Genomic DNA, 17922 nt, shown 5'->3' on the forward strand with positions numbered 1-17922 from the left:
AACAATTTAAGAATAGAATTTTTTGCTTCAATACAAGTATACTTCTTACGCATACATATCAACATGAGTTAGCAACTGAAATACAACTTATGGGTCACCTGTCTAATGCCAGGGTACTTTTCCATCATTAATTTATCCATCTCGCTATCAAACACGATATTGACATGGCTCTGAAGTCGAATCCAAATGTTATAAAGTTTGTCTGTGAGAGATTGGCCTGGAAGCATACTTAAAAAGGATCGGTCCATAGCAATTGAAGAGTCCTTTTCCTGGAAAGATAAAACCAAGAGACGAGATGATAAAAGCAAAAACCAACTGAGCAAACAAACAAATCTCTAAAAGGTCTGGCTTGATTTTATTCTTTTTATCCTAGTAATGACATGCAGTGAGCTCTGGTGTTTGCCTTTGAAGTGTAGGGATAGATGGCCAAAGTGCTAAGAGCCTCATTACATACAGACCAACTGGTTTCTTTCTGGTAATCAAATTAACTCAAAATCCCTAAGTAGGCTTTTTTCCCCCAGTTCTGGGGCTTGAACTCAGGCCCTAAGCTTCATTTTGCTCAAGGTTAGCACTCTACTACTTAAGCCATAGTGCCACTTCTGGCTTTTTTGTTTATGTGGTGCTGAGGAGTCCAACCCAGGGCTTCATGCATGCTAGGCAAGCACTCCACCACTAAGCCACATTCTGAGCCCCTATTTAGGCTCTTAAGACAGTTGCCAATACACCTGAATATCTCATCCCTCTAAGACAGGAGACCTTTGGAAGTCCTTCTCACATTGGTACTTACAAAGTTCTGTTATCCTGACAGAAAAATGAAGTCTCATATAGAATTTCAGCTTTCTTGGGGCTGGGAAGGTGGCTCAGTGGTAGAGCACTTGCCTTGCATGCTCAAGGCCCTGGGTTCGATTCCTCAGCACCACATAAGAAAAAAGCCGGAAGTGGCGCTGTGGCTCAAGTGGTAGAATGCTAGCCTTGAGCTGAAGAGCTGAGGGACAGCGCCCAGGCCCAGAGTTCAGGCCCCACGACAGGACCCAAAAAAAAAAAAAAAAATTTCAGCTTTCTTTATGCTTAAAAAAACGTCTCTCATCTGGGCGCAGTGGCTCACGCTTGTAATCCTAGCTATTCAGGAGGCTGAGATCTGAGGATTGCAGTTTGAAGCCAGCCTGGGTAGGAGAGTCACTATGAGACTTTCATCTCCAATTAACCACTCAAAAACCAGAGTGCTGCTGTGGCTCAAAGTGGCAGAGCAATACCCTTGAGCAAAACAACATCACCAAAAAAAAACAAAAACAAAAACAAAAAAAAACAAAGCAGGTGGAATAATTTTGTACTAGGAAAACTGTTTGCCACACAACAATGTATATATTAAAATATGGGGTCAGGCACCACATGTAACCCTAGCTACTCAGGAAGCTGAGATCTGACCATCATGGTTCAAAGCCAGCCCAGTAAGAATCTTATCTCCAATAAACCACCAGAAAACTAGAAGTGGCGCTGTGGTTCAAGTGGTAGAGGGCTAGCCTTGAGCTAAAAAGCTGAGGGACAGTGCCCAGGCCCAGAGTTCAAGCCCCACGACCACCACCACCACCAACAAAAGAATATGGGTTGCCAAGTAGGCTAGGTCAAATTCCCTAAGCCTCTGAGTATTTAGCCAATTGTTTTTAAATATCTCTGCTCCTAGCTCTCTTTCTTCCTCTACCAATTCAAGGGAGAGGACTATGTTAGATGCTCTTAGGCTGCCTTAGAGCACCCTCTACTGGCTCTGTATGACCTAGCCATACATAGCTGGTTCTGAATAAACTAAGATACAGATCACTCCAAAGCCTTACTCTGTTTTCAAAGGGATACCTAAATACAATTTTCAGTGCTGGTCATTGGATCTAGTTATACTATAGTCTCACCTCCCAAACTGGACCAGAACCTTCATAACAACACTAACTGATTAGATAATTTAGGGACAACCAGAAAAAGCTCCAAGAAGGACTAGGTATCCAGAGCCTAAGTGCCCAGGTGACTAGTACCATCTTGTGAAGGGCTTGGCTGGCAGCAGGGCTATCTCAGCAGCTAGCTGGCAGTCTGAGAGGGAGATTTGTATACAGAAGACTGGAAAAAGGTATTTTTGTTTCTATCTAGACCATGTTTGAAAGAATAAGGACTTCAGTGATTTCAGCAAACTTAAAGAGTATATGATTCATTCTACCCTAAAGACTTTGTCTTTAGGTTCTAACACCTTCAAAGGGCTAGAAAATGTCACCTGGCACAGTCTTATTCTGAGTAACTCCACTGGTGTCTTATTGACACCAATGCTGGAGACCTTAATGAGCCCAAAATAGAACCAAGTGACATGAGCTCTGGGTTTTCAACTTGGGGAGGACAGATTAAGTATGAAATCTTACCACAGACTATACATACATTGTAGAGAAGGTAAGTCTAAAAAGTTGAAGTGACTCAGCCCCCAGCATAGTCACCTGGCACAGTCATAGGGAAAATCCTAGATTATAACCCAGACCTATCATGCTCAGGCACATGCTTGTTCTCTTAATAAATTCACAAATCCACAGCTCCAACTAAGGGTGCTGCCAGCTACATGCAGCATCCTGCCAGCACTGTCCAGCAGTGCTAACACTGCCTGGGGTTAGAACAAAGCCTGTGAGAAACAATGAAGCAGCCCTGACCTTGTCTGTGGTGAGTGCTACCACCTCACAGGGCAGCTTCTGTTCTTGGGCCATCAATGCCAAAAGTTTCCGGATTAGAACTACATCTTTTATGACAGCTTGTAGGTTCACAGTCTGGCCATTGGTAAACATTTGGTCCCCCAGGCGATTGACAGGACGATACCTGTAGAATAACATACAGAAATGACGACAAATGCTTGACAGGTGATACCAACAGAATAACATACAGAGGTGACATGAATCTGCTCACATCTTTCCTACTGTGCTCAGCACTACCTGCTGCCTAGAGCAGATGACAGCTTGCTTGATTTCTGAGTGCCCTTGACCCTTCTAGCCCTTGAGGTCCCTGCTCAATCCCTAGGCTAATCTTTTTCAGGTAAAATAAAGGGTATTACCTGGAGGGCGGCACCACCACAAAATCAAGAAAAAACATACTGGGATTGAATCTCGCTTCTGTGCCCACAGCAAGTCCAGAAAAGAGGTAATTCAAAAAGAATCCTGTATTTGAAATAAACCAAAGAGACCACTTAATCTATATGTAAAGGCATGAGAGGACAACAACAAAATCAGTGAGGGAAAGTAAACCTGAATATAGGATAATATATAGAGTAAAATCACTTTTTTTTCTTTATAAAAACAAATAAAAATAGCATCTGTGGCTATTATGAAGGTAAGAGGATGGTATAAAAATAAAGGTAAAACAAGGTAACTAAAGATATAACTACATTAAAAAAAGACTTCTTTCAATTCACAGAAGAAATTCTCATAGAAACCTTTAAAATACTTTCTATCTATGGGCATTTAAAACAGATGAGTTACAATGAACTTCCAGATATATTTTACTATATTAAGCCCATCTGTAGCTGTTATTTAATAATTAGACTCATTTATATCAAGTCCTTGGTGCTGGGTCTGACCTCCCCCACATTATGATGTCTCAAATTCAAACACTCTGAAGCCTGCCAGCTTCAGACTTGTAAGCTGATTTCAAGAGAAAGTGACAATAACCATAACTTTAAGAACTAAGAGTACAGGGTTAATGAGTCAAGGAAATTAAAGTCTGGAGAAGATACAGGCTATTTCTTTAGTTGGTATACCACCTTCATTCTTCCAAATGGCAAAAAGATGTTCTTCGGCACTGCTAGGTGTTAAATACCCTCGTTTCCCCATCTGAGCTTCCTCAATTCCTGAAGCTAAGAGAGAGGGAGGGAGAGATTGGAACACAATAAATCAATAATACTCCAGTAATGGGATTTATCAATTCTATGTCCTCATTTTATAAACAAATCTTGCAACTTGACGACAAGAATCAATATCTAAGATAGCCCTGGCTTTCATGTAGTTATTATAAAAAAACTTAAAAAAAATAGAGCAAAGCCGGGCACTAGTGGCTCACACCTGTAATCCTAGCTACTCAGGAAGCTGAAATCTGAGGATCGCAATTCAAAGCCAGCCTGGGCAGGAAAGGCCATGAGACTCTGATCTCCAATAAACCACTAGAAAAGTGGAAATGGTGATGTGGCTCAAGTGGTAGAGCGGTAGCCTTGAGCTAAAGAGCTAAGGCACAGTGCCCAGGCTCAGAGTTCAAGCTCTAGTACACACACACACACACACACACACAAATAAAAATTAAAAAACTAGGTTTGTTGTTTATGCTAAGTCTCATCAGAGTCTTCAGTGTGAAGGATACATCTCCAGAGGAGGGAATTTATTTCTCTGCCCAGTCCATATTGTGAAGCCCTGGGGGAAATAAAATCTAGTAACATTATCTACTGTGGTAGAAAATGTGTTTTCTTTCTTCAAGTCTGGACCAGGCAGGCAGTTCTATTATTGCCACTATATGGCCCTGGAAACAAGCTCCAAAACGAAGCTTCTCTAAGCCACTCTTGATATATAGGAAAGCCAACTGTCTCTTTTTTAAAAAAGTATGAGGGCTGGGAAGGTAGCTCAGCGGTAGAGTGCATGCCTTGCAAGCATGAGGCCCTGGGTTCGATTCCTCAGCACCACATAAACAGAAAAAGCCGGAAGTGGCGCTGTGGCTCCAGTGGTAGAGCGCTAGCCTTGAGCTAAAGAGCTGAGGGACAGTGCCCAGGCCCAGAGTTAATGCCCATGACCAGCAAAAAAAAAAAAGTATGAATACTCAGTCTCAATTTTCTCCCAAGTACCAAGGAAAGAACAGAGATGAGAAGATTGCCTCCATCTGCAGGGATCCAGGATCAATGTGCATTATAGGCACTAATACTTTCTTGAATTCTTTCAGTTCTTCAAATTATTCATCTATATTTGACATGTTTCAAAATCTTTGCCAGGCAAAAGTTTTAATGTTTTTATTTACAAGTTTTTTGATAAAAGACTGGAGGTATGGCTCAGCCATAGAGTACTGCCTAGTAAGAATGAGGCCCTGAGTTAAACCCCAGTACCATTAAAAATATAAATCTTTTAAAGAAATAATCATTTGAATAAACAGGGAAGTAGAAGACTATAATCCCAGCACTCATGAGGCTAAAACTGGAGGATTCTGAGTTTGAGGCTAGCCCGAGTTACATAGCAAGATTCTATTTCAAGAAACATGGAAAAGAAAACAGCAAAAACCATGTATGACACTTGTGGGGCACTATCTCATAGTGCCATCCATACATTGCTTCTCCTGTATAACAGGCCTGGGTTGAGCACTCCCCAGGGAACCCTCCAGATCAGATCTCAGAAGTCTGGATGCCATCCTTCTGCTGATCTACCAAATATGTAGCTGAGGAAGATATTGTGCAGGAAACCAGGTATTCCCAAAAATTTGAGACAAATCTGATGGCCACATATGAGAAATATGGCCAATAAGCACCCCTCAGAACTCAGCCTGCTTACCTGGATCCTCTGTGTCCTTCTGGTCAGATTTCTTGTGCACCACAGCAGGGTACATGACTGTCAGCTTACTGTTGTGCTCCTTTCGGACAAGTGACCGCCCAGTCCTACATGAGGATGGTTGTGATTGAGAAAAAGGAACCCCAATGAGACGTTCAGTAATGGTTCTGAGTGAATAGAGAGAGCATTCTCACCCAGGAGAAGGGAAAGGTGGGTACCCCAATACTCACTTGCAGTGGGGACATCGCTTAGCAGTCATATGTGTCTTCCAGAAGTAAGCAATGAGTTTGCTCCTGCTCTCACACACATTTTTTACCTGTTAAAAGTCAGAGAACCTTGAAGTGTCATTTTAAAAAGAATTCATTATATATTTGTTTTATGATTCCCACCATCTTTTTTAACAAAAGGAAAATACCTCTACTTTCTTATACAAATACTTCCCACAAAACTCTAAAATAACTAAACTCTTTCAATTATGAGTAATTTCTTTAAGCCTTCAGATTCTCATTCATAATACAAAACTAAAAATACAACCCACCTGAAAAAGCTGTTACTTAGATAAAAAGATCATGGATGCAATGTGGGATGCTTGGAATATAATTAGTGCTAATCACATTAGAGTTTTTTTTTGTTTTTGTTTTTGTTTTGCCAGTAATGGCATTTGAACTGAAGGCCACACATTTGTTCAGCTGGCTTGCTCTGCTGGTGCTCTTCTACTTGAGTTTGGCCTCTAGCCAGCTTTGTGCAGCTTAACTGGAGAGAGTTTCTATGACTTTTGTACCCAAACTGGATTCTAACCTTGATTCTTCAATCTCAGTCTCCCGAGTAGCTAGGATTACAATTATGAGTCATTGGCATCCAGCTAATTAGTCTTTAAAACAAACCTCTCTAGCTACCACTGAGTACCCTCCCTGATGCTCTCTTTCAGATGGACCTCAGGTTTTTGAGCAATGCATATCTACAGTTCTTGTGCAACGGACTCATACATGTTTATCGGGTGGGAATTTGGTACCCCGCACGTGGACCTCACCTCAAACAAGTAGTATGATACCTGGGTATGAGATAAATCATATTTTAAGATTAGTGCTATGGTAATCACCTAATATCAATTTTTAAAAAAGATTAATGCTATGGTTGATTGTCTTACCACATTCCTTCACTGGACAAGTGAATATTTACACAGGTGTTATGGAGAGGAAGATGAGGCAACTGATTCAAAGAGAGGGTTGGAGAAAACAAAAATAACACAGACCCCACTATCAAAGTGGGTGCTTGCTGGATTTGATGCATAAATGATCTTTTTTTTTTTGGGGGGGGAGGGAAGGCTAGCACTCTACCACTTGACCCACAACGCCACTTCTGGCTTTTTTCTTTTTGCTTATGTGGTGCTGAGGAATCGAACCCAGGGCCTCATGCATGCAAGGCAAGTGCTCTACCACTGAGCCATCTTCCCAGGCCCAAATGATCTAATCTTATTTGATCCTTTCCTCAGTCCTATGGGCAGCCATTCAAGATAAGGAAATAGATTTTGCAAGGTCACAGGGTTCATAAGTGGTAGAACTAGGACTATAATCAGCTCTGCCTTGGTAAGCCCAAAACATATGCAGATCACAGTGTAAAGGAACTGTGATAATTATGCTAAAGCATAATGTTACAGCAACAGAGACAAAGATAACTCACATGTGCACCTTGGGACCCCAAGAGGTTGTTCTGCAGAATTTGGGTTGTGTATTCTTCTAACTCTTCCTGAATTTCAGTGGCAGAAGGATCAGCATTTTCTTCCAGAAACTAAAAAAAGGAAAACCATATTACTACAGTAAATTAAGTAGGTGTTTGTCAAGCAGCACTGCCTAGGGTAACCATTAACAGTGCAGAGATTAGTTGAAGGAAGTAAAAGAAACCATCATCAAAGCAGTAAAGCTAGCCAAGTGCTGGTGGCTTACTCCTAATCCTAACTTTGCAGGAGGCTGAGATCTAAGGATCACGGTTCAAAGCCAGCCAGGTAGGAAAGTCCATGAAACTTAATCTCCAATTAACTACAGAAAACCAGAAGTGGTTCTGTGGCTTAAAGTGATAAAACACTAGCCTTGAGCAAAAGAGCTCTCAGGAACAGCACCCAGGCCCTAAGTTCAAGCCCCATGACCAACAAAACAAAAAATAGTGAAGTGAGCTAGCAATGTAGCTCAGTGGTAGAGAGCAACTTTGCTTGTTTTGCATGCATAAAAGCTGAGGGTTTGGTTCCCAAGCACTCTAAAAGAAAAAGCATCAGCCGGGCGCTGGTGGCTCACGCCTGTAATCCTAGCTACTCAGGAGGCTGAGATCTGAGGATCTCGGTTCAAAGCCAGCCCGGGCAGGAGAGACCATGAGACTCCTATCTCCAATAAACCACCAGAAAACCGGAAGTGGCGCTGTAGCTCAAGTGGTAGAGCGCTCGCTTTGAGCTGAAGAGCTGAGGGACAGCGCCCAGGCCCAGAGTTCAAGCCCCACGACCAACCAAAAAAAAAAAAAAAAAAAGAAAAGAAAAGAAAAAGCATCAGCAAGGTAACACTTGAAAAAAATTGAGAATATTCTATTTCTAATAATGGAAGGTTGGATTATTCAGACCACATTTCTTAAAACTGCAAAGAACCAATATGGGATATAAAATATTTTTAAGACATAATGCTCTGAAGAACTGACAAGACTAGTGAGCAATAACCAGACAAATCTGCAAGGAAAATAAGGATCTTGCAAACTCAAAAGACTGTATGATCTGCCAGGCACTTGTGGCTCTTACCTATAATCCTAGCTATTCAGGAGGCTGAAAAATGAGGATTACAGATTGAAGCTAGCCCAGGCAGTAAACTGTGAGACTCTTAGCTCCAATGAACTATCAAAAAGCTAGAAGTAGCCAGCTCACACTTATAATCCTAGCTACTCAGGAGGCTGAGATCTGAGGATCACAGTTGAAAGCCAGCCCAGGCAGGAAACTCTGTGAGACTCCAACTAACTACCAGAAAACCGGAAGAGGCACTGTGGTGTGGCTCAAGTGGTAGAGCACTCGCCTTGAGCTGAAGAGCTCAAGGACAGTGCCCAGGCCCAGAGTTCAAGCTCCACAATCGACGGGGGGTCGGGGGGAACGGGGACAGGGACGGGGACGGGGACGGGGACAGGAAGAAAAACCTAGAAGTAGAGCTGTGGCTCAAGTGGTAGATTACTAGCTTTGAACAAAAAGCTTAGGGACAGTGCCCAAGGCCCTGAATTCAAGTTATAGGACTGGCAAAATAAACAAAGAAAAAAACATGGACTATGTTTGTACAAAGTATTATGTGCCTCTGTGGAAAAAATGGGCATAGATGTCTCTTAGGTTTCCTGGAGATCTGTGCTGTGGCAGTGATGGATGTGTGTACATTTCCAACTCAACAATTTCTACCTTTCATTTTGAAGCCCTCAAATATTTAGGAGATGCTAATCAAAGTCAAGAAAACTAGAACAAAGTTAGGCATTTAATATACTGTTATTGCTCCTCAACCCAACAAACATGTTAAGATGAGGACACAAAGAGCTACACTCTCAGAAACTACCAGTCCTTGTGTAATTGCTCACAGTCCAGGGCTCTGAATCTGGACTACAACAGTTTTGAGTTAGTAGTGGGCTGTTCATGCTTACAGTCATCTCTTGTTCCTTAGACTGAGTTCCCATGCATGCTTTCTTCCCCCTGCTGGAGCTCAGACACCTGACACTGGGTGGGCAATGCCTCTGGGTAGAATCCCACTTTACTCTGCCCACTGTAGGACTGAATTCTTCAGGAATGGGGAGGAAAAAAAAGAGGATCTCCCCCCCATCCTCCCCCAGTTGTGGGGCTTGAACTCTAGGCCTGGGCCCTGTCGCTCAGCTCTTCAGCTCAAGGCTAGTACTCTACCACTTTGAACCACAGTGCCACTTCCAGCTTTCTGGTGGTTAATTGGAGATAAGAGTTTCATGGACTTACTTGTCCGTGCTGGCTTTGAACTGGCTTTGAATTGCGATCCTCAGATCTCAGCCTCCTGAGTAGCTAGGATTACAGGCATGAGCCACTAGTGCCCAGCTGAGAAGATTTCTCTTTATGATAAGAAACAAGACAAGGAAGCTTACCACTACTTCAACATAATAACATACATCCTACAACCAAAACAAAACAAACATGAGAAACAAAATGTACATGGATTACACAGAAACAAAACTGGAGCTGATAAAATTGTGCGGAAAACTAAGAGTACCTATAGATAGAAATACTAGAATAGATAGACAATTTTACCAAGTTTCTTCAATCAAAAATTAATATTTTAGTATGCCAATACAGAAAATGAAAGTCTATCTAATGTACTTATTACAGCACCAGAAAACGTTTGAGTTTTTTTTGTTGTTTTCTTTTGGTTTTTTTTTAAACTATTTTTTTTTTTTTGTCTTTTCTTTTTTGGTACTGGGGATCAAACCCAGGAGGTTGCACTTGCTAGGCAAGCGCTTTGCCACTGAGCTACATCCCAACCCCAGAAAACGTTTAGTAAATAAATTATAAACGGAAAAATGTCTACTGTAGAACATTTTACTATAGAACTATAGGACTGCTACCCTATCCAAAGTAAAAATTCTGCATGATCAATGGCAGCATATCCTGACATCATGTACCTCCTACAGTGATGCCATATGCGAGTATCCTGTATCATGTCCACCGTATTCTTCATTTCTTTTTGTGGTACCAGAGATTGAACCCAGGGCCTTGTACATGCTAGGCAATCACTCTACAAATTACATTTAGCTTTAAGACAGGATCTTGCTAGCTTTGCCTGGGCTGGCTTTAAACAAGGAATCTTCCTGCCTCTGCCTCTTGGGTAGTTAGGATTAGACAAGGACTACTACACATGGCTTCATAGAGATTGTATTCTTGCTAAATGTGAATCAAATGAGGAAATAATCAGACAAATTATATGGTGAAAAACCCTATAATTTATCTGCCTTGACTCTTCAAAAAAAAAAAAGTCTGCATAATGAAAAAGGATTTTTCTATATTGAAATGTTCTTCATTAAAACAGAGTAAAGAGCTATACAATCAAAGGCAACATATAATCCTGGATCCCTGGAGGAAGAGGGAGAAAAGCTCATTAACTGATAAAACATCCTTTTATCATTTTCTTTTCCCATTACTCTATAACTTCATGGTTTTATATCCAGGGATTGATACACAGATAGCAACAAAAGATAAAACATCTCTAGTTCTCCACCATTTGGCTTTCCTGACTTCTATGACTACCATGACCTACCCTGTTCAGAATTCGTTCAAGCTCATAGACTGCTTGTAGGGCCCCAACTTCCAGAACCCTTAGCTGGCAGACCAACAGGTGAATTACAGCCCGGGGACAAGTCAGCATGTGGCAATTTAAACAGGAGCCTCGGAGCAACAGGTAGAGTTTCTAAAGAGTGGGAATTTAAAAACAAAACAAAAACACAACATTAGACAGAAACAGTACTCATGTGATTTTCAGTGCACCCACCAGATTTTTCCTTCCTTTAGTCAGTTTACTCCTTTTAGAATTCCACTTCAGCTTATATATTGAAGGTCTTTTTGACCCTAAGAACTAGACAAATATTCCCCTATGTTTTATGGTTTCATCTTAATCCATTAAAATTTGAAATTTATTTAGGATGTGTGGTCTAAGAAATCACTTTTACTTTATTGTGATCACACAATAATCTTTCTTTAATATGATTACCAAATAATGCACTAACTCAAGAATGCACTAACTCAAACTGTTAGGAATTTAGCCTCCTCTCTTCTGTGTTGAGATGTAGCCCTCATAAGCCTCTAGCAGTCCTACAACCCACACTTCCAAGACCACACGTACATCAAAGAGGAGAGGGTTATACACTGTCAGTGGAAGCTCAATGTGGCCCAGGTGCCCAGAGCAGTTGCTGAAGTCCTGCACACAGGTGGAGCATACTTCCTTGGAATCTGCAGGTCCCAAGGCTAAATCATAGAGACCATTTCCGGATGGGTTTCCTAGACCGTCCACATAACGAGGGTTCGTAATGGATTTAACACTTAATTTCCTAAGGAGAAAAACAAACAAGAGAAAGCTCAGGTACCAACATCTCTAGTGATAATAAGAGAGCAGCAGGATATAAACCAGAACTAACTCCAAGCTAAAACAGTTGAATGAAGGGAATATGATACATTAATGCTTATATATGCCCAAAGTCAAGAATATTAAACACAAGCACTCAAAGTTTTGATTATCTGTAACAGAGGCAGATCACAAATGCTTACAACAAGGACTAATAGTGCCAAGTACTAAGCACATAATTCTCCATCCATTTATTTAACAAATAGCTACTAAGTACTTACTAGTAATGTGCCACATCTAATTTTAGGAAATAGACAAAAACGTCTATGCTTACGGGCCTAACATCATATTGTAGGAAGAGAAGATAAAGTAAGTATACAGCCTGTTAGGTGACGGAATTTCAGTGCTAAGAAGAAAAATGAAAGAGAGGGAAGAATGACAGAATAGGCCAGTGGTTAAAGGCCACACTAGGGAGATGCATGAGTAAAGGCTATAAGGAGATAAGGGAGCAAGCCACAGTCTCTTGGACTTTACAGAAGAAGCAGGGAGTGTTCATGATGTTCCCTGTTTAAAAATTCCACAATTATCTTCTTAAAAACCTTAAGTAACCAATTATGTTTTTGCTTTTGGATGATAATATAACTGAAAGTCCTAGCTAGCAAACTGTTCCCAGTGATCCTGTAGCTCAGGAATTTATTCAACCATTTATTTAAGGATGATAAAAGGAGTTAGACATGGGCTGGGAATGTGGCTTAGAGGTAGAGTGCTTGCCTTGCATGCATGAAGCCCTGAGTCTGATTCCCCAGTACCACATAAACAGAAAAGCTAGAAGTGGCTCAAGTGGTAGAATGCTAGCCTTGAGCAAAAAAGAAGCTCAGGGGCAATGCCCAGGTCCTGAGTTCAAGCCCCAGGACTGGCAAAAAAAAAAAAAGGAATAAGACACACAGGAAGCTTAAGGCTAGCAGACAATATGAACATAAACACAAAGTAACTAAGACATAGTATACTAGGTAAAGAAAAACCTAAGAAACAAAGGACTTTCAAAAGTGTGCATGGGGGCTGAGGATTTAGCTCAGTGGAAGAGGACTTGCCAGGCGAGTGCAAGGCCCTGAGTTTGGTCCTCAGCTCTGGAAAGAAAAAAAAAAAGCTATAAAAGACCAAAAAATAAATAAATAAAATAAGGCAACTAGAAGTGTGCATGTTTGATGAGAAACAGAGAGAAACAGGTCTCTCAAGCAGAGAAGATACTGAATGAAGAGTAAACAGTTTGAAGTAAGGGTCAGATGTTAAAGCATGACAGCAGTGTGCCAATGGTTTATGTGGACTAGAGAAGGGATATTGTTTTATTTTGTTTTATTTTTTGGGGGGTCCGGTCATGGGGCTTGAACTCTGGGCCTGGGTGCTGTCCCTCAGCTCTTCAGCTCAAGGCTAGCGCTCTACTACCTGAGCCACAGAGCCACTTCTGGCTTTTTTCTTTTTGCTTATGTGGTGCTGAGGAATCGAACCCAGGGCCTCAGGCATGCAACGCAAGCGCTCTACCACTGAGCCACTTTCCCAGCCCCAGAATATTGTTTTAGCTAGAATCAATACTAGCCTAATCATGAGTCCAGGTTATGCTAAACACTATCCTTTATTTAAGGGCAGTAGAGAACCTTTGGAGAGCTTTAAGGGTTACAGCAAGACTACATTTATACTTTTGCAGGATAATTTTGACAGCAATGTGGAGATGGACTAGACTGGATAGGTATGAGGGGGCATGGAGAGAAAAGACAATTCAAGCGTGGCATAAAGGATTTGACATGTAATATAGTGAAAACCATTGTATAAAAAACCAATTATTGGATAAGATACAACCAGAGTTCAATGAATGAGATGTCAGGAGATTTCTAAATCATTTCCCTTTATCTGGTGACCATTTTGCACTAAACTATGTACTGTTTTGGAAAGCAATGTCTTCTCAGTTTGGGGGTATAAGGGTGAATGTTGAGATTTTTTGACGAATAAGTTTAAGATCTCTATGAATTTCCAGTGAAGGCGTCAGAAAACGAATGAAATGGAAATTCAATGGAAAGATCAGGAAATCTGCACTAGAGATTTAATTTTGGAGTATTAATCATGAAAGTAGTGTGATTGCCTAGAGACAGACAATATTTTAAGACGGGAAACAAAGCATTACCAGAATTTGGCCCTAAGACACTCCAACATTTAAGAGAGGAACAGGCCTGAATCACCTACATGTCATAAACGCCTAGCAAAAATACCAATGATACAACAGACTGATCTTGTAAAGGAGGAGAAAGAACTTGTCATGGAAAAAGTGGACGGAAGTACGATGCTGGAAGAGAGAGAAGTTTCTAGAGTGTGTTCAAGGCTGTCCAATGCGGGGCCCCAAACCAGGACCTAAGAGAAATTCCATTAAGTAATTTCCGTAACTAATACAGCGAGGTCCTGGCCTAAATTTACAGAGATCTGGAGGATAAGCACCTTACAGACAAGGTGTTTCACTAGCCTCCGGAAGACATTACACGTTCCATACGTAGGGGTTAGTGAGGCGATAAGTGGTAGGTGAAGCTGCGGGGCAGCGACACGCCCGGGCCCGCCGCATTCTAGGTGTGACGCTGCGGACTCCCGCCGGGTTCGCACCGCCGGCCGGCCGCCCAGCCGGGCCTCCACGCAGTCCACCCCACACTGGCTGGACGCAAGTTCTTCTGGGAACCGTAGTTTTCCGCGCTGCCCTCCAGAGCCCACCTCCTCAGGCTTCCCACCAACTCCTTACTTGAGCTCCTCAGCCGAATACATGCCGAAGGAAATGCCTTGCAGCCGCCGCCAAGGCAGGTTCTTGGAGACCAACATCCTTCGAGAAAGGCTTCAGATCCGACCACCAGAAGAAGGATAAACTACCAGCAACCACCACCGGCGAATGCCTGACTTCGGAAAACGCCAGGAGCCACCATGTGGTTTAAACTGCGCGTGCGTGAGGGAAATACTGACTGGCTTATTTACATGGGCGAGACCACTTTCGCTGTGCCGTGGGGGGGATGAGTTTCATGATTCACCTTTTTCCTCTTGAAAACCCCGACAGATATAAGACGCAATAAAACAGTATATTAAAGAAATTTCTTCCGCCTAAATGAAGAGTATTCAACCTTTAACTCTTGTGGCAAACATTTTTTAACCACGAGCTTGCAATTCCCCCCATTTCTAGCTGAGCTATTCCGGTCCCGCCTATGACCCTGAAATTTGAGGGCATTCCCAACATGCTCTGCGAAGAAGCCAAAGATGGCGGCGGCTGCGTCTGCCCGGTGGCTGCGGGTCCATAGCGGGCTTTGCTTGCCACAGACGAGAAGTAGAGGGGCAGGTGTGTGTGCACGAGGACTCAGATGCAGGTAAGAGAAACTTGGCAAAGTTACGAGGAAGATCCTGAAGTCAAAGTTAGTTGTTTTTTTCCCCTCAGGCTTTGTGGAGAGGGAATGGCGTGCGCATGCGCTTGCGCGTTCTCCTGTCCTCGTGTGTTTCTCCCCGCCTCCCTCGGGCGGCACGAGGAGACGCAGATTTGAAAGTAGGTTCGAAATGTATGGATCGTGTGTGTGTCTGTGTGTGTGTGTTCGTATACATTCATACACATATATGTGACTGGCCTCGGGGATTGAACCCAGGACCTTGCGCTTTTGCTTGGCTTGCTTATTCATGACTGGCGCTCTCCCGCCTGAGCTTTGCCTCTGTTTCAGCAGATTGCTTGTTAGTTGGAGTCTCTTGGACTTTTCTGCCCCGGCTTACTGCAATCATCCTCTGTTCTCTGTTGGGTACCTAGGATTACAGGTGTGAGCAACTAACGTCCAGCCCGAAACACATGTTCTGTCTCCTTTCTTGGTGCTGGCCCTGGAGCTTGAACTCAAGGCCTGCGCGGTCCTTGCTTGAGTTTTTGTGCTCAAGGCTAGGCCTCTACCAATTGAGCCCACCTCTCTACTTAATAGATTTTTTTGGGGGGGGCGGTTAATTGGCAATAAGAGCCTCACGGACTTGTTCTGCTGGGGCTGGCTTTGAACCGCGATCCTCCCATCTCAGCCTCCTCCTGACTAGCTAACCTTACAGGCTTGAGCCACCGGCGCCCGACAAAATACATGTATACTTTATGGAGGTGTTCATTGGTTGTTTGCCGTACCCTTGAGTTGGTGGAAATGTTCGCGAAAGTAGGATCCTGCCCTCGTGGCGCTTACATTTCAGTAAAATGGCTTGTAAAAAATAATTTCCCCTTTCTTTCTTACTCTTTCCAGTCTGGTCTGAGGCAACCGGAAGAAATAATAGATTTTCCCAAATGAAAGTCAGTGGAATGAGGGAGAGAGATGGAGGTGGGGTACTTATATCGGTATGTCACAATGAAATGCCTCCTTTCCCTGTAAAACTAACAGAAGTCTTTTAAAAAGTAAAAGACTGGGGCTGGGAAGGTGGCTCCCTGGGTTCCATTCCTCAGCACCATATAAGCAGAAAAAGCCGAAAGTGGTGCTGTGGCTCAATTGGTAGAGCGCTAGCCTTCAGCTGAAGAGCTGAGGGACAGTGCCCAGACCCAGAGTTCAGGCCCGACGACCGACCGAAAAAATAAAAGGTAAACCCAGCGCTGGCCTGTAGTCCTAGCTACCAGAGGCTGAGATCTGAGGATCACTGTCCAAAGCCAGCCCAGTCAGGAAAGTCCACGAGACTCTTACCTCAATTAACCACCAGAAAACCGGAAGTTGTGCTGTGGCTCTGAGTGGTAAAGCTGGCCTTCAGGGGAAAAAAAAGTTTTCAGACAGTGCCCAGTCCCTAACTTAAAACCCCATGACAGCAAAAAATTTTAAAAAAATAAAAAAAGGTAAAAGGCAGTCTATAATCACCACTGTGGGCTGAATGTTGTAGGAACTTTGGACCAAAGAAATTGATATGTTTTCACAAGGGCACAAAAAAGGGATATGGTTAGAGCTTGGAGTTCCTCTTTATTAGCTTTAAAAAAAAAATCACTGCCAACAGCGGTCTTGTGGAAATATGGAAGCAATAGTGTATAGTGAAAGGTTGAAATAAACTAATTTTTATTTTATGTATGTTATGTTGGAATTGAACTCAAGACCTCATGTGTAGTAATTTTTGCATCTATCTGAGCTACATACCCAGCTCAAGATTGATTCAGTTTGCTTTTTCTTCACTTTGATGATAGACAAATTTTCTCATCAGTTGACTGGAGCCAGTAATAAGCCATCTGAAAACTGAGGAATAAGTAAGCTGTGTAACTTACTACACGCACAAGCCTACAGATGCTTACTCATGCATATGTACTTTCCCTCTATTACCCTGAAAATGAAATGCAAAAACATTGCAGTTGGTTTGGCTGAAGCCTATACATACTTCAATTCCAGCCCTTTTCCTGCTAAGTGATTCTACCCAATTTTTACATGACAATAGCATCCCTTATCATTGTTAATACAATAGTGATCTTGGTACTAATGTTGTGAGAAACAGGTAGCATGACTTGAAAAAACATCCTTAGCAGAGAGGTATTTGTGCCTTAAAATGCTGTTTTGGAGGCTGGATTTCACCCGTTGAGAGAGTTTTTGTTTAATATGCTTAAGAGCCTGGTAACCCCAGCACTCTCAAATAACCCTCCACCACCACCACCACCCCCAAAAAAAGTTGCTAAAACAATGCCTAACGCTAGATAATCAATGGAGGAAGTATTTTATGTGTAATAACATTTTTCTGAATCGTTCTGATGCCATTTAGATGGTATACATGGGTCATATTAACTGTATATTATCTGTAATGCTGACTATTTTTAGGCTATTCAGTAAGAATAGGAATGTAATTAATCCATGAGTGAGATATTTATTTATTTGTCTTTTCTTTTTTGGTACTGGGGATTGAACCCAGCTAGGCAAGTGCTTTGCCACTGAGCTACATCCCAGCCCTTTTTTTTTTTTTTTTTGTCTGTCAGTTGTGGGGCCTGAACTCTGGGGCCTGGGCGCTGTCCCTCAGCTCTTCAGCTTAACACTAATGCTCTACCACTTGAGCCACAGTGCCACTTGCAGTTTTTTCTGCTTATGGGTGCTGAGGAATTGAACTCAGGGCCTCATGCATGCAAGGCAAGCACTCTACCACTCAGCCACTTTCCCAGCCAGAGTGAGATATTTTAAAACCTAGTAATGAGCTAATCAGTCTGTGTTTTGGGTAAAGAGAATTTGAACCTCTGGGGAAAATAATAAGTTCCCAATCTGAATTAAACTTAATTTATTTTGGTATATTTCTGTTTATTAAAAGTTGAGCCAAGTGCCAGTGGCTCTTGT

General features: G+C 42.3%; 2 protein-coding genes across 2 annotated transcripts in view; one reads left to right on the forward strand and one right to left on the reverse strand.

The window, feature by feature from the left end:
* Positions 1–14564, reverse strand: part of LOC138825222 (DNA-directed RNA polymerase I subunit RPA1) — a 73927-nt gene extending 59363 nt beyond the window's left edge. The window contains exons 1-10 of the mRNA XM_070019614.1: positions 14388–14564; positions 11393–11597; positions 10811–10960; positions 7212–7319; positions 5762–5847; positions 5535–5638; positions 3776–3868; positions 3071–3173; positions 2676–2838; positions 99–269 (exon numbers count right to left, since the gene is read on the reverse strand). Of these exons, the coding sequence (XP_069875715.1) occupies positions 99–269; positions 2676–2838; positions 3071–3173; positions 3776–3868; positions 5535–5638; positions 5762–5847; positions 7212–7319; positions 10811–10960; positions 11393–11597; positions 14388–14464 (1260 nt within the window). The 5' untranslated portion in view covers positions 14465–14564. The remainder of the gene's footprint in view (positions 1–98; positions 270–2675; positions 2839–3070; positions 3174–3775; positions 3869–5534; positions 5639–5761; positions 5848–7211; positions 7320–10810; positions 10961–11392; positions 11598–14387) is intronic.
* Positions 14565–14881: 317 nt separating this feature from the next.
* The window catches only part of LOC138825224 (small ribosomal subunit protein mS39-like), a 34063-nt gene continuing 31022 nt past the window's right edge, over positions 14882–17922 (forward strand). The window contains exon 1 of the mRNA XM_070019623.1: positions 14882–14997. Within this exon, the coding sequence (XP_069875724.1) occupies positions 14891–14997 (107 nt within the window). The 5' untranslated portion in view covers positions 14882–14890. The remainder of the gene's footprint in view (positions 14998–17922) is intronic.

This window comes from Dipodomys merriami, unplaced genomic scaffold (assembly GCF_024711535.1).
Source record: "Dipodomys merriami isolate MVZ:Mamm:240054 unplaced genomic scaffold, mDipMer1.0.p SCAF_136, whole genome shotgun sequence".
Lineage (NCBI taxonomy): Eukaryota > Metazoa > Chordata > Mammalia > Rodentia > Heteromyidae > Dipodomys > Dipodomys merriami.